The sequence below is a fragment of the Pimephales promelas genome, chromosome 10, assembly GCF_988280905.1.
Source record: "Pimephales promelas chromosome 10, fPimPro1.hap1.1, whole genome shotgun sequence".
NCBI lineage: Eukaryota > Metazoa > Chordata > Actinopteri > Cypriniformes > Leuciscidae > Pimephales > Pimephales promelas.
The window spans coordinates 26,300,452-26,316,071 of record NC_142778.1 but is presented as its reverse complement, the minus strand read 5'-3'; the positions used below and the strand labels follow the sequence as shown (position 1 = coordinate 26,316,071).

General features: G+C 37.1%; 1 protein-coding gene across 2 annotated transcripts in view; it reads right to left on the bottom strand.

Annotated features, from left to right (window-relative positions):
* The window catches only part of LOC120462060 (DNA topoisomerase I, mitochondrial), a 37,104-nt gene that overhangs the window by 12,627 nt on the left and 8,857 nt on the right, over window positions 1–15,620 (bottom strand). For both annotated transcript variants that reach the window (XM_089116364.1, XM_089116365.1), the window contains exons 7-12: window positions 13,485–13,612; window positions 13,291–13,406; window positions 10,451–10,572; window positions 2,689–2,811; window positions 2,377–2,564; window positions 1,957–2,101 (exon numbers count right to left, since the gene is read on the bottom strand). In XM_089116364.1, coding sequence (XP_088972490.1) covers window positions 1,957–2,101; window positions 2,377–2,564; window positions 2,689–2,811; window positions 10,451–10,572; window positions 13,291–13,406; window positions 13,485–13,612 — 822 coding nt within the window. The remainder of the gene's footprint in view (window positions 1–1,956; window positions 2,102–2,376; window positions 2,565–2,688; window positions 2,812–10,450; window positions 10,573–13,290; window positions 13,407–13,484; window positions 13,613–15,620) is intronic.

The following is a 15,620-nucleotide window of genomic DNA, read 5'->3' as shown; positions in this document are numbered from 1 at the left end:
CTATTTTTAATTCTATTTTTGTTGTAAGGTGACCTTGGGTGGTCTGAAAGGCGCCTAAAAATTAAATGTATTATTATTAGTAGTAGTAGATTAGCACTGTGTAAAAAAAGATTCAATTTCTTGATTTGATTCTGATTTTTTTATGAACCAATACTGATTTTTAAAATCCAAGAAGCAATATTCCTGAAAATAAAGCTAATAAATCCTGAAAACAGCTTTTAAAAAAACCTTATTGCATGTTACAGACAGGATGATTCCAGCTACAAGCACTTTAACTTGTACAGACAAAAAGTTACTTTGTTGTCACAGCAACAGCATAGTGACCAACATAATGTAGAATAACTTAACCTAATCACACACTAATTCAGTACATAAAAAGCAACAGAAAGCAGACCGATGAATGGACCCGGTTAGGAAAGAAATGCAAAGTAATGAGGTGGCAGGGAGACAGTGTAGTGAATTTGTTTTAGATTTCTTGAGAGGTGTCCATCACTAATTCTGATGAAATGGTTCACTTTTCTTCCTAATTTATTTAGCGAGAGTTAGTGAGTGGAACAAGGGCGAAGATGAGGTGCTGAGCTGAAAATAAGTGAGCATGATTCAGCAGAAAGCGAGAATACACATCAGCTCGGTTTGATTGGCCCGGACTCGGTGCTAAAAGGCAACATCAAATCACATCTATTATTAACAAGGTGACAGACAGTCGTGAGGTGAAAAGGACGTGAAGATGAGTTGTAAATGAAGGGAGGTACAAGCAGAGAGAGAAAGGAGAGGGCAATAAGTACATTTTAATCAAGTCAATGGTAAGGAAATATGGCCATCACACCACCAGAATTTTGACTAACAGCATGAAGTTGCATGCAGCTAATTCTGACCAAGAACCGCCAACTTATAGAATAAATACATTTTTAATAATAATTATAGGCCCTTAAAGACAGACCTACTGTGAGTCCCGAAGTTGTTATTTGATGGTAAAATGGCATGCTTTTGTTAAAGCTATACATTCACATTATTTCAACTTTAAATAATCATGTTTAACCCTTTAGAATCGGCTGTGTCGTCGCCGACACAGACCAGCAAGCTGTATTCATTGTACCGTAACTCTTCAACCGTTTTTGCACAATCAAAACCATTCAAATTGCCCCAACAGTAGACTTTTCGGCAGAGTGGGAAGGAAGGATATGATAGGAAAGAATGAAAGAAACTAACAAATACATGGCAAAAGAAGTGGTAGACCGCAGAATAGGGGATTGGGATGTTTTTTAATGAAACTTGGGAAGCTGATGGCCTTTACTCTTTCACGTATCTTAGCATGTGGTGTATGCGACCTTGCCTATTAATGGATGCATTTGTATGTGTGTGTATGAAAAAAAAGTGTCGCTAAAAGAAAACTGTGCAACCCAATGTCACAAAAAAGACTTGTATAGATTAGGGCTGTGCCATATCATACAGTCCACGATAATACCGGTATAAAATTTTACATGATAAAAAATTGTCATATCGCGATATTGATGATATGATGACGTATGGCGTATTTACGTTACTTAGCGCGTGCACAACAACACAGCAGCATGTCAGCCTCCGGATCAGATCAAGATTTAGTTCCTAAAAAGGGCGCTACTTCAATAGTATGGAAGTTGTTTGAGTACAAGAGGTCAGATCTCCAACAACACAATTATTATTAAACTTATTATTAAACACCATTAAACTTAAATCATTTTCCATATATTTCACACACATTTATAATTATTCACGGGTTCCCTGCAAAGTTTGAAAGCCCCTGATCTAGGTATATCATGGTTTGCAACAAATCTGTTCTGATAAGGGGGAAAAAATGCAATTAACTATATAAATGCAGTAAAATTGTGCATAGTTAAATAGCAAAATAAATATATAGAAATAATAAATACGCAAATGCTAAAGCTTTGAATCTGAAGTGAAGACTATAATATATACCTTAAGTTTGGAGTTGGCATTGAGCATCACATATTTGCAAGATCCTTGTACGTTCTCAGTCCAGCTGGCTAGCCACGTTACAGTGTTGTCATGACGAACTTCCTTCCAGCGGTGACCAGCAGGAGGTTCTGGTATACGAGAGTCCCTGTAGGGTTAAATTCATACCTTATACTTCCTCTGAATATAAAATACTGATTGATGAAAGAAATAGCACTTGAAACTGCATTTATATGGTTTTTCAAAAGAGATCTTGAGTAAAAATTCTTTTACCCATTTGCAAACAACTTTCAATCAAATACATCAGCAAAGTGCTTTTGTTAGTCTTTACATTCATGCCACAATGCTACAGCAACAATCCCACTTCTGAACATATAATACAGCTCGATAAAGCTGCGGAGTGTTACGACATGAAAGCCTCACTTGCTGCAGTTGATAATGACATCTTCAGGTCGAATCCTCTTCTTCAGCATTCCCTGTTTAGGATGATCTCCTCTGCCTCGGAAAAGCCCAGGAGGTTCTATCTTAAAGTTCCCAATGCGCTCACGATGGTGGTCCAACACACAGAACCCGTACTCCTCAACAATTTTTTGATTGACCTCTTTATTAACCTGGAGAGCATTTATCAATTCAGAGGAACATTGGTTACCTAGGCGTAAGGGATGAGGCACTCCATTCAAAGATTGTAACTTTGATTTATATTTCAAACATTTAGATGTAACGAAGGACACCCACCAACTTCTCCTCTTTGCTCATGTTCTTTCTGGCTTCCACCTTTTCTTTGTGCATAGTATGGAGCTCCCCAAAATCACACTTGTTCAGATCCATGATTAGCTGTCTCTCCTCCAAAGTCATCTCCTGCACACAAGAACATCCATAAACCATCAAAACCACTAAGGAGGAAGGGTTTCAAAACGAAGCCTAAATTCAAACTGTTCATCATATAAAGTGATGAAAATGTATATAAAAGAGTCTCTTCAGAAAATGTAAACTAAACTTCTCAATTCATATGGATTTGTTTACTATCTCTTTATACAATTTTTGAGGCGTCAAAGTGTCATTTGCGTAGCTGTCTATGGAAGGACAGAAAACTCTCGGATTTCAAAGATACGAAAATTTCGGATTTCACCAAAGATTAGAAAAAAAGATACATTTGTATTCCGAGGTTACTGAAAGTCTAACGGGTTTGGAACAACATCAACCGTTAAGATCAACCGGTTCTGATTTTTCTGTTCTCTATGACATATTTTGAACAATTACGTCACAGTATTTGCAGCGGAACTCTCCAATAAGGCCCAACAATTCGAGCAATCCGCCATTTTTATTTCTCGCTCTGATTTTGTAGTCCAAGCTCAAGGATACAGAAGTTACGAGAGGTCAAGTCAAAATGTTCGGTTGTTGGATGTAGTGACCCACATGCTTCATTACACAGTCTCCCAGCATCAAAACCTCTTTGAAATGCCTAGTTGAGTTTTATTTATTAAGGAAATGAGCATTTCGATAAGCTGTAAATATCGTTAATAAAAATAAAGTAGTTTACTTTCTTAAAACACGTGGTGGTCATGGTTTAGCTGTACCTTTGTCTTTCTTTGTTTTTGTTTTGAAGTAACGTTACACGTCTGGAGTATTATTGTTCTTGAGTTTCATCAATGGTCATTTAGCTGCTGTGTTTTCTGATGCTTGCGTATCATATTATCAATACAGATTTTTAGTGGTAAGATTAGACCGTAGTCATTTATCTTGTTAGTGTGCTTGTTTTAACAAGAGAAATAATCGACTTTACAGTTAATAAATCCAATAAATCCATATGAACACCTTGTTCTGCAAGTTCGTGGTCTTTTTCAACTCGCTCGCTCTGGCTCAAACATGTAAGGCTTGATGGACAAGCCTTTTGTTGTTGACATTTTGTTAACATGTGAATGAAAATGTTCTGCGGCGCTATATAATTGTAAATCTCTAATCAAACTACAAAAATGGCCGAAACGGGTGGAGTTGAACCGAGTGTCAACCTGGCAACCTGGAGAGCGGGCGGGGTATGACACATCGCCTTTGCTTTTAAGGAGACCGCTCCAAAATGAGTTGCTCACAGACGCACATCAGAAAAGGGGTAAAATAGGGGCCTGTGGAGCTATAATAATCAGGAATTCAGACCCAAGCATTGCAGTTTCGCTTTATATAGACCACAAATGTATGATTTATATGTAAAAAGGAACGATTTAATATAAAAAAAAAAATTTAAATCAAGGAAATTTCTCTGGCATTTCTTTCTTTTTGCTGTATCGAAAATGTACTGAACTGTGACAAGTGTATCGTATCAAACCCAACCGTGAATTTTGTGAACCGTAACACCCCTTTTTTATATGTTTGTCTCATTTAATTCTTGCCTTTAACCTTTATTGCACTGAATAAAGGTATTGGCGTTTTGCCCAGTTGTTCGGATTGGTGGTTCTTTGTAAAGCACAATTATATATGTTTATCTTTAATGTAAATTTTAAATGTTAGACCCCTAAACTCCTAGACAATCTTTAGAGGTTGTAACAGTCAGCAAAACGTTGGGTTGAGACTTCGTCCTCCATTGCGGCATTGAAAAGAGTTGTGTAACGGTTGGTGTCCACTGTCCACCTGAGTCAACGTCATTTGCTACCATCGCTTTTTCAATTAAGCAAGACTCGCTTTGACAGGGGCATACTAATCTGTCAGCTTGCATGGCAGACGCAAACGCGCGTATCCGATTCATATCTGATTTATTTCCACATATGAATGTAGAGCTGAGAAACCGACCTGAGAATATCAGAATCCATGTGATTTTTTCCTGCTTACATATTCATGCAATCATGAATTGTGCCACATGGGAGAAAAAAAAAATCAGAATTGGGCCACTTGAAAATTGTAATGTAAATGCGGTATACATTAAGATAATCACTGTGCTAAAATAATACACAGCAATCATAGACATCCCTAGCCAGAACCATTTCTCAGAGGACCCCGGGGTAGACGAAACACAGTAGACAATTTGCACCAAAATTTGTCCCACGGATAGGTGAAGAAAAAAACAGTTTGGACAGGATTAAAATCAATATAAAAGGCTGTGAAACAGAAATTTAACTTTACTCCTGAGGGAAAACAAGTCCCATCCATGCAGGGTATAGTTTCTGCTCGGTTAATACATCTACCAGACATCTTATAAGAAAGAAGCTGTGGGCACTGTTTGGTATCCACTTAGGGTGATAGACCAAGCACAAACTTCTTGAACTGAGTGAACTTTAGCTGACCTTGGGTAAGCATATATATGTGTGAAGATCAGAAAAGATTCGCACCCTCATGTTTTTTTTAGCAACACACATACTTGACTGCAATATTTTCACATATCAGATTCAGAACTTTGCCTTTTTCTAACAGCAGCAAAAACGGCTACAAAGAAGAATATGTGAAAAGAAATTGATGTGAGAGAATCAGAGCCAGACCGATATATCGGCAGGTCGATATATTATCGGCCGATATTAGGCATTTTCCAAACTATCGGTATCGGCAGTTATAATGGTCGATGAATGAATATTTCAATAATAAAATAAAAACGGATGAAACACGCTTGAACTATGTGATGAGTGTTGGAGTTGTATAGTCTGTCCACGTCGAGTTGGTCACGAGACATACATTGCTTGAATAACAATTAAAAGAACATCATGTCCAGTTTTGGTGCTGTTAAATAAGCCGAGAGTGAAGCAGAATTAGCTAGTAATAGTAACGTTACGTTGTTACAGTCTAGTTGACTGACTGTACTTTTAACTTTTGACAATGTGACTGAAGTATTTCTTTAATAGTGCGTGACAGTTATAGCAATGAGATGCATCATCTCTCCTCGTTATATTGGCCTGTTATATTTAAAGTGTATGTTTTACAATTTGCAGTATGACGTAATCCATTGCTAAATTATGGCTCATCATAGACTAGCTAACCACAAAGCTAGCTAATGCCACTATCGTCAGTCTGTTCTGTTGTGACAATAAAAGAAACAAGTTTTTTTTTTTTAAATGCATTATCATATTATTTTAGTTAAAACTCATAAATAACTACAAATAACTAATGTTTGGGAAATCTGTTAATGTTTTGTTGCGCGTTTCTTAAATAAATAAAAAAATATCGGCCGATATATGGGATTTTAAAACCAACAAATATTTGTATCGGTCTTCAAAATTCTTTAGCGGTCGGGCTCTAGAGAGAATCAATAAAACATTATCCAAATTATCATGTAATAAAAGGCTTTGAATCATCACACTCGGAGTAGAATGATGGACGAAAACAATTCATGACAGCAATCAGTCCATCTTCAGGTTAATACATCTTCCATGAGAAAGCTACTACTTTGGAGAAACTTTTAACATGACCTCATCTTTCAAAGGTAGTTGTTTTCTAAAGTTTCTTTAGCACCAAATCAGAATATTAGAATAATTTATGAAGGATTATGTGATACAGAAGACTGTAATTATGCTAAAATCGATTTTAAAATATATTAAAACAAAGCAGTTATTTTAAATTGTAATAAAATAAATTTTTGATCAAATAAATGCAGCCTTGGTGAGCACAAGAGACTTCTTTTTCAGAATAAATAAATAAAATCTTACAGACTTCAAACTTCTAAACCTTTGTTTACATCCCTCTAAATTTTGGGGAAAGGCTGAAATTTGACTTTGACTTTGCATAGGGGTCCAGATCTTGAGCATTTACAGCAAGTTATTGAGTTGACCTTGCATTCAGGTTGATTCGAATTGGCAGTCCTGTCATGAACTGTAACTAGGAATAGCATACATTTTACTTCAGGCTAGGCAAAATATTCAGTTCAGTGGAAATGCTTGAGCTTTTGTGACGCATAGCAGCAATTCTGAAGGGTAAATTGATCAAACGATGGCTGTCTGATCATATGTCTACACTGTTTTTTTGCTAGCAATATTTATGTCAAGTCAAAATTGGTTAATACTGAAATATGTCACTAATTAACTGATATATCATGTGAAACAGCCTTACTTCAAAGTTAAGTCTTTTTAAGTGAGCCCCTTCTGATGTTTTTTAAGCAGTTTTATACATCTCAATGAAAAGGGTGCCTTCTGATCCTTTGCACTGATATTGCTTCGGGATATGGTCTGTTTCATGGCATTCGATAACAACAAGCACTTCCTACATCAGAAGATACTAAAGATCATCAAAATAACACTGGAGGACCGAGATCCTCTCACCTGTGATTATCACAGTTTCCCCATGGAGCACAGGAAAGGAGATAAAGAATTGGGACAACGAAAAAAATGAGAGGAGAGAAAAGTAAGTATCAGATGGAGGGGTCACAGAGGACTGACATACGCGTTTCCCTTTTGTCGGCTTATGATTTATTCTTGCACTTTTGCGGTGCTAAATGTCACACTAACACTGATTCACTCTAATCTCTCCTCCTGGGGCTGGTGAAGAGAACCTGTGCCACGGGACCTCACACAAGCAATTTCATCTGACCTGCCCCCCTCCATCTCCCCATTCAGTCACAAAAACACGCACCCTCAACCATAAATGGCACCCCTGGGCTATTAGCCAGGGAGCAGAGCCCAGAGCACTGAGAAGGAAAAGAGTCAAATGAGAGGGAAAGGAAAAGCATGCCCCCCAAAGACAGACACTCACAAAACTTACTCACAAATCAACTACATTGTTTAGGAATTGGCACTCAAGAAACATTCCACCTTATCAACATGGAAAATAGTTGTGCAGAAAAAATATTCTTGTGGATACTGTAATACATTTTTTTTCTAGGATTCTTTGATGTATAGAGCTCTAAACAGTATTCATTTAAAATAGACAACATTTTGAAACGATGTAAGTCTTTACTGTCACATTTGATCAATTAAAAAAAACTTTACTGACCCCAAATATAATGTTTATAAAAGATTTAAATTTGAGAGTCTATCAGACTCTATAACATTGATAGATAGACTAGATGGTAGAGTACATAGTGCATAGTACAAAGTGGACAGTTAGAACACAACTGAAGTGTTGTGTTGCTATACTAAAGCTAGCATGTTCAGAGTGGTTACTAACAGACCTAAAGTCTTATGACATTCAGATCTATAGTTGTGGTATGGGTCCCTCCAATATAAGCCTACGGGTGCTTTCACACCTGAGAGTTTGTTTCGGAACCTGGTACATTTTCGCCCTCGGATCCGCAACTAAACAATCGCTCCAAGACCGCCTGAACCGGGCGGTTTGTTTGAGGTGTGAAAGCAATCCAACCTAACAGACCACCAAGCCAAATTGTATTTTAACACTAGAACGGCCATTGAATTTTATATCTACAATAACTTTGTTGAAAAAAATAATAAAATCCTGCTGGTACCTGACTTTTCCTAAAATTGTCTGTATTTTCATTTAAAATGCTTTTCATATAAATTAAGTTACATAAACGCAAGGCAAAAAAAAAAAAAAAAAAGAACATATTTACCTATTTCGGCCATAGTCGGTCATATTGACCGCACTGAATTTCGCGGTATTTTTTTCATTTCCTCCTCATCAGAGAGTGATTCAGAGTCAGACTCCACATCAAGGAAAAAGAGACGGCTGCTATTATCAGATGAGTTGGATCCAGATTGGTGAGCTCTGCTGCCCTGTCCTGCGCTTGTTTTGCTGCATGGGCTGTTCACTAGTTCTGCTAGTCCTATTATTTGACATTTTTGTCATTGTTTGTCATTCAAACCTAGTTTTTATTTAGTTATCGTCTCGTTTTCGTCTTTGAAAAAATGTGGTTGACGAAAATAATTACGAAAATCATTCGTCAACGAAATAAACACTGTTTTGAATCTAACGGTCAAAATGACCGTTTGTGGCCATTCTAGTAGTTTTGGAATTCTGGCATTTCTAGTGTTAATTCATAACGGGAAATGTGCTATATAAATAGCAGTATTGTCTTATTCTGTGAGTGTGCACATTAGTTCTCTTTTATCTCAAAAGCTATAACAGTCAGTCTATAATCCCACCCACTTTGAAACAGTACTAACTGTAGTGGAAAAGCAAACCGGGCTAAAGCGAGCCGAGCCGAGTCGTACCAGCAGTGGAAAAGTGCTAATTGTCCCTTTAATAATTTTTGCCACAATATAATTCAATGATAGCTTCCAAAAACACATTTCACTACCAACACTGGTGTCAAGCTAGTAGGTTCAACATATTGGCACCATAATGGTTATTGTTTTTTGGGGGGAACATTTAATTGTCCGTTTTAAAACTGAAATGTCTTTTGCCATCATCTAGCACTTTTTTTAAGTGGTAAATTGCAAAGATTTTTTTTTCAGGTACAATATAACCAGCAGCTCAAAGGTCCCAATTATAATGATGACATTCATTCAAAGGGATACAGTAGTTCACCAAAAATAAAAATTCAATCATCATTTACTCGCTCTCCTTTGTTTAACAAGCCTACATGAGTTTCCAAACAGTTTTGATGTCCATTGGCTTTCATTGTATGGATAGTTTATTATCTATTTTTCATAATGTATACATTGTTTCGATGCCTAAATTCACTACCATACCACTTTTAGTGCATTATAAAACATAGTAAATAATTTTTTTCATTTTTGATTAAAGTATTACTGTCATAATGGTATATATATATATATAATTTATATATATATATATATATATATAAAATCAGTATCAGCTAGAATTTCAAGACAATCAAAGATGAATCCACAGGAGTTAGGCTGCTCTCCGATTACATCCTGTGGCGCCTAGTTCTGGCGGGTCTCTAATGTGCAGTAATTGCCAAATGCTAAGAAGTACATAAACACGCCTCCTCCCTCTCAGCACACTTTTCATTGACCTTGTTTTTCTAATTGCTATCTGCACTGCACAGAATGTGGGCACAACTGTGGGTCGCCATACACTGAAACACAAGAAATTCATTATCCACTGAACCCTTAATTGTATTCAGAGGTTTAGTCTCCATTAATGACCACTAAATGGGTCAAAAGGTCATGAAACATCTATATGAACGGTTTGCTTAGCTACATGCTGCAGATAACACAGAAGAAAATAGTGAGCAACAATCAGGTAGAGACAAAAACACTCTTCAATACAACACTTTTCGAAAGCAGTGTAATAATAGAGTCAATGTCTCGAATTCCTCTCTCGCTCATTCTCGTGATTGACAGTCGGGGACGGGGCGGAGACTGTGCTCAGTGAAGCGAGCAGGGGCTTCCGTGTTATAATAAAACAGTTAAATTGGATTTGTTCATATGCGGGAAGCAAGTTGTCTGGATTAGCATATCAATGCCTTTACACAAATCGTATTTTCAAGAGCATTGAGCACTAAGCAGCACGAAATTAATTCTGCATGATACGCCCTGAGGCATTCTGGGATGCTGCAAGCTTCATAACTGTTCCATACTCATAACCTGACACCCATCCCTCCTCACTCTAAAACCTACTGGTTAAACATCGAGCTAGGCTTACATGTGAAGGAATGGTTTACCTTCCTCCAGTCCCTGAAGAAATTATTGCGGAAGACCTCTTTTGTTGTGTATTCGTGATCCAGCATCTGAGCAAAGAAAAGTGCCACTTCCTCAGCTGGCAGGCTGAGTTTCACTGCCTTTCCTACAACAAAAAGAACACATTCACTTGGCATAAGGACATCAGTGTGGAAAAAAGCAACCAGCTAACAACCAATTATGAGTTGTCTGGGTTCAAGTATGTACTGAACAACATACATTTCATAGAGTTAAAGGGGCTATGTGTAGGTTTGTACTGAAATCTTTAAGATAGAGTCTTCATTTGTACATTTATGAGCCAACCATAATGTAAAAGAAAGAATGACACCTTGACTGTCCACCACGGTTGCCTCTATCAGCTTGTTGGCTCAATTGTGTGTGGAGGAGTCGTTTCCGAATTGGCAAAAATTCACAAAATGTGCGTGTTCTCGTCTACTTGGGCTTACATCCATACGGCAGCCATTAGTAAGCAGCGGAAATAGCTTTCAGTGGTGTTTCAAACGGACTCTGTGGACGGAAAGCCTCCAGCACAATCCAGTAGGGCTGTCAACTTTAGTCGACTAATCAGTCGATGCCGTCTTGGTCAACTGACATTCTTATTGGTCGACCAGTTGCATTTTTTATTTTTTTATTTTTAACAATAGAAATAATTTTTAATGATTTACTCCTTGATATTTATTCTTTTAGAAGCAGTTATTTATTGCTGTATTCTAAATATAATTAGGCTATGTTTTGTCCCCAAATTTAAATCCTTTAATTTAGGCTATTTTTGTAACTGGGCCACAGTTTTTAGCGCACACACACAAAACACTCATGAACCGCACCTGTGGGCGTCTGCGCTGCTGATAGCGCTCAGTATGCTGTATTCATTCAGTTAGAACGCTGCTTGTTTTGGCTTTAGTCGACAAAATGTCCAAGAAATCTACATTTTTTGTCTGTCTGCATTTTAAAACAAAGACGACAAGACTGTTGAGGGAGTCGACTGCGTTGCTCCATTATGAGCCTGCACGCCGCGCGCCTACATTTGAAATCGAACTTGAGCGCGCAAAAGACGTGAGCAGTCCTTTTAACGGCTATATCATGCTGACTCAATAGATTGTGTTTTCTTAATATGTTTTCGTTTTTATTTGTACACTTGACGCATTTGAAAATAGCCTAAATAATGCAAAACGAAAATAAACCTATATGCCGTCCTACAATACAGCCTATTATAATTCGGATAGTTTTTTAGTCTATTTGGGTTTTTGTGTGTGTTGATTTAAAACGCCTTGATCGGCTGAACAAAAGTTAACCCATAGATTTGTAAGTAAAGAAGAATATAAAGCCTGTAAAAACAAGAGCTTTTGTTAGGATTTTTCATAATGTGGCAGATAGCAGTTATATTTTTTGTAGCGTGTGGTGTGATCAGGTGTGCGATTGTGACTGTCATTATAGACCTAGGACAGAGATCCTCACTTTGCAGTTAAAAAATAAAAATAAAAATCACTTCATTTTCAAAGAATTGTATTATTATTATAGTTATTTTATTATTATTTATTTGTGATCTTTTTTTCATTGTTGTTCTATGACAATTGTTTAAAAAATTTTCAATCAAAACATCACTTTTTTTTTTAGTCGACTAATCGTTGTGCAGGACAAGACTTTGGTCGACTAAGGATTTCTTTGGTTGACTACAGCCCTACAATCCAGATAATGAGCGCGCGAACCGAGAACGAGCATGAGACTGGCTGCAGTTTCTCTAACGGCCACTGGTGTCAGTAACGGTAAGAAATTTCAGAACTTCCGCAATGCTCCTTTAATCAAAAATGTAATTTAAATATGCATATGATTTGCCACCATCTAGTCTTGGCATGAAAAAAAGATTTTATTTTAAACATCCATGCATATCTTTAATTTCCTTTTTTATTTTTTGCCTTGTAATTTAAATCAAAATGTCATAACTGAATCTTCCGATAAAAAATGACAAGACTTCTCTCTGGGAACATATGCAGGACTTCTCTTAAAGAATAATTTAGTCTGTTTAAACTCTGCCCCAGCAAACTCACATTCATCTGCCTCCATTTTTGAGTGACTTTAATAATTTATAAGCCCAAAAACACCTCAAACCCAAAATATGTAAATAATCAACATGACTAATGACTAAGAGTTTGGAGTTTATCTGCAAATAAAGTAGATAAACATTATTAACTTATTTTCTCACAAGATAACTGGTGACAACGAAAGCACAGATAAACAAGATATCATTTCCACAGAATAACTGAGCAATGAAAAAAGAAAAAAAGGTTTAACCACAATAAAATGGGTCTTCAGACACACGTTCCCACAAGACTCGACAGCAAACCCCTCAATATAGGATTTTAAATGCATCACTGAGAATCATGGCCTAGGACAAATATAATCAAAACTGCATTTATAGCTTACCGTTCAGGGAGTCTCAGGTACAAAATCCAAATACTTTCCCCTCAGGGCTATTGTACCAAGATTAATAGTCTGGGCCTTCCGAAACGCACTTATAGTTTAAGAAACACCTCTCTATGGTAAATGGCAGAGTGGATATTAATAGAAAAAGCCGACCTTAAAGTTTAGCGAAGAGATTAAAGACTCTTCCTGTGCTCTCTGAAGTAGGCCTGACACCAACAGAGGAACAGGTCAACCTTAGGCTGGGCTGCGTGCCCAGACCAGAAAAATTAATGGCATCAGCATTGACCAGTGAACTGACCCCCTCTCTGAACAAAATCTTTAACACATTTTGTTGTGAAGTGCTTCCACACGATTCATCAATAAAACAGAAGCAACCAGATCTTCATAATGTCTGAACACATACCGTTATAGTAAAACTTCACATCATCAGGAAGGGGTTGATACTCAGGGGGGAAATACGGCCCTTTGTGTTCAAGAAACTTCCATTTAATTCCATGCTCATACTTCTCCTCTTCCCACCTGGGAAAAAAAGTCAAGGAAAGTGTCAAACAAAACTTCAGGGCTAAGGTCTCAAGAAGTTGCATGCAGAGAGCTTACCATCGCCATCTTTGTTTCTCTTCCTCCTCTTTCATCTTTATCTTGAGAGCCCTGGCTTCCTGGATTTCCTCTTTGGTTTTTTTCTTCTTAGTGGAGACAGAAGACCCTCCTTCTTCTTCTTTTTTCACCTTTGAAAAGGAAAAAGGGGTCATCACTGCAAACTTTGTGAACATTTTGTCTGCATTTTGTGGAAAAAAATCAAAAATATGACCAGTTTAAACAAGCACTGCTGGACTCAAAGCCACCTATGGAGGACTGAGACTTTCCATTTCTTCATAAAATAAAGGAGCTGTATGCAAGAAATTTATTTCAATTAATCATAAATTTTCCCTGATATGTCACTAGACATTAAGAAATCATGTTCATTTCAAATATTTACAGTATATCACTGAACATAAGTCCGGCCAGGATATTGTCAATTAAAAAGTGCAGTTGCAGCCCTCAACTAGTGTTGATGTTGTCATTTTGTGTTTTGTTTTGATGCATCACCCTCCACCGATCTACCAATCACAGAGTCAGTAGTGTTACGGCATTCGGGTCGCCAGCTCTTCTCTAGTTACCACAGCTGCAGATACAAACGTGTCGGAATTGGATAAAAAAAAAAACAATTCCAAAAAAAAAAAAAAAACGATATGAATCCGAAATACTTTGTGACAAAGTCCGAAATAAATAATTAACAGAAAAAAACTCAATGTGTAGGACTCGTCACATGCCATTGGAAGCTTCTTGTAGCAGCCTATGTTCCTGCTGGATCCCGCAGCATATCTGGCCACCTCGAGTCAAGGGGAAAGGGGGGATACACCCTAATTTGAAAGTGATAGTCCTAGTTTTGGCCACAATCTTGACTACAGCTCCTTTAGGTTTCTATAAAAGTTTAAATTAAATTAAGTTTCTATACAAAGATGCCATGAAAGATTTACATAAAAAAAAACTCAACCCACCAAGAACTCGTGAAAAAATTGTCAACAGCAGTTAATCATGTTTGTACGTACATCCTGTATTTACAGTTTCCCAGTTCATACCTCTTGAGCTGAGAGTGTTAATCCTCCTGTTAGTTTTTGGTATGTAATGTGCCAAATCTGTAATGTAAGTGATAATATGTATGTATGTATGTATATACATGTACCTGCAAACATGATAAACTGCTATTGACAATTTTGTCACAAGTTCTTGGTGTGGAGATAATTTTTTTAAACTTTCAGAGAATCTCTAGACATGACTTTTTTTTTTTTTGGATTTTCATTAGATGTGTCATGAGTGTGTGTTTAGTCTATATGTACGTCTTTAGCTGGTATTTGTTTTACTATGTGTATTATAGTTTGTAATGGCAGCTACTACTTTGCACTTTGCGCTTTGCACCACGCACTTTGAGTCCACGACAAATTTCCCCTAGGGGACAATAAAGTATATTCTATTCTATTCTATTCTATTCTATTCTACAATAGTGTCAATAGTGGCTATTCCGATAAAGAAAGCACTCCTGGTTAAAATGTTAGTGCACCCACAGGAGACAAAAAACATTTACTTTTACAAAGATCAAAATACTTGGATAAATTTAAGCGCACAGAAGAAGTCAAGTCTGCGGTGGGAAAATAGACAACACCAGACCAAAATGAACTCCTGAGGGGCAGCGCAGTGTGGACATGGACAGCATCTTTTCACAGTAAGCCAAAAACAAAACTGTAAACGGTTTCTCCTGAGAATAAGATTTTGAGCTCTGCAAGAGAGAAATGTTCTTCAAAACTGCTCTCCGCAGCACTAAAATGACTATCAACAGACAGTTGTTGAACAAAATGATGGCTTTTCAGCACAGCGACCGATTTTGCGACATGGTCTTTTAAATCCATCAGATTTTAGGGTGATTGCAAAGGACAAGCTGCGTTACCCTGCAGTTTAGCTGAATAGCAAACGATGAATGAAATGATTTGAGGGGAAAAAAAGGAAAGTGCTAACATGCCTTTTCACCATGTGAACTTAAAGGGATACTCCACTTTTTTTTGGAAATAGGCTCATTTTACCACTCCCCCAGAGTTAAACAGTTGAGTTTTACCGTTTTTGAATGTATTCAGCCGATTTTCTGATATTTAGTAGAATATTAGTTAACAGACAGTTTCTGATCTCATTGACTTTTCTGAT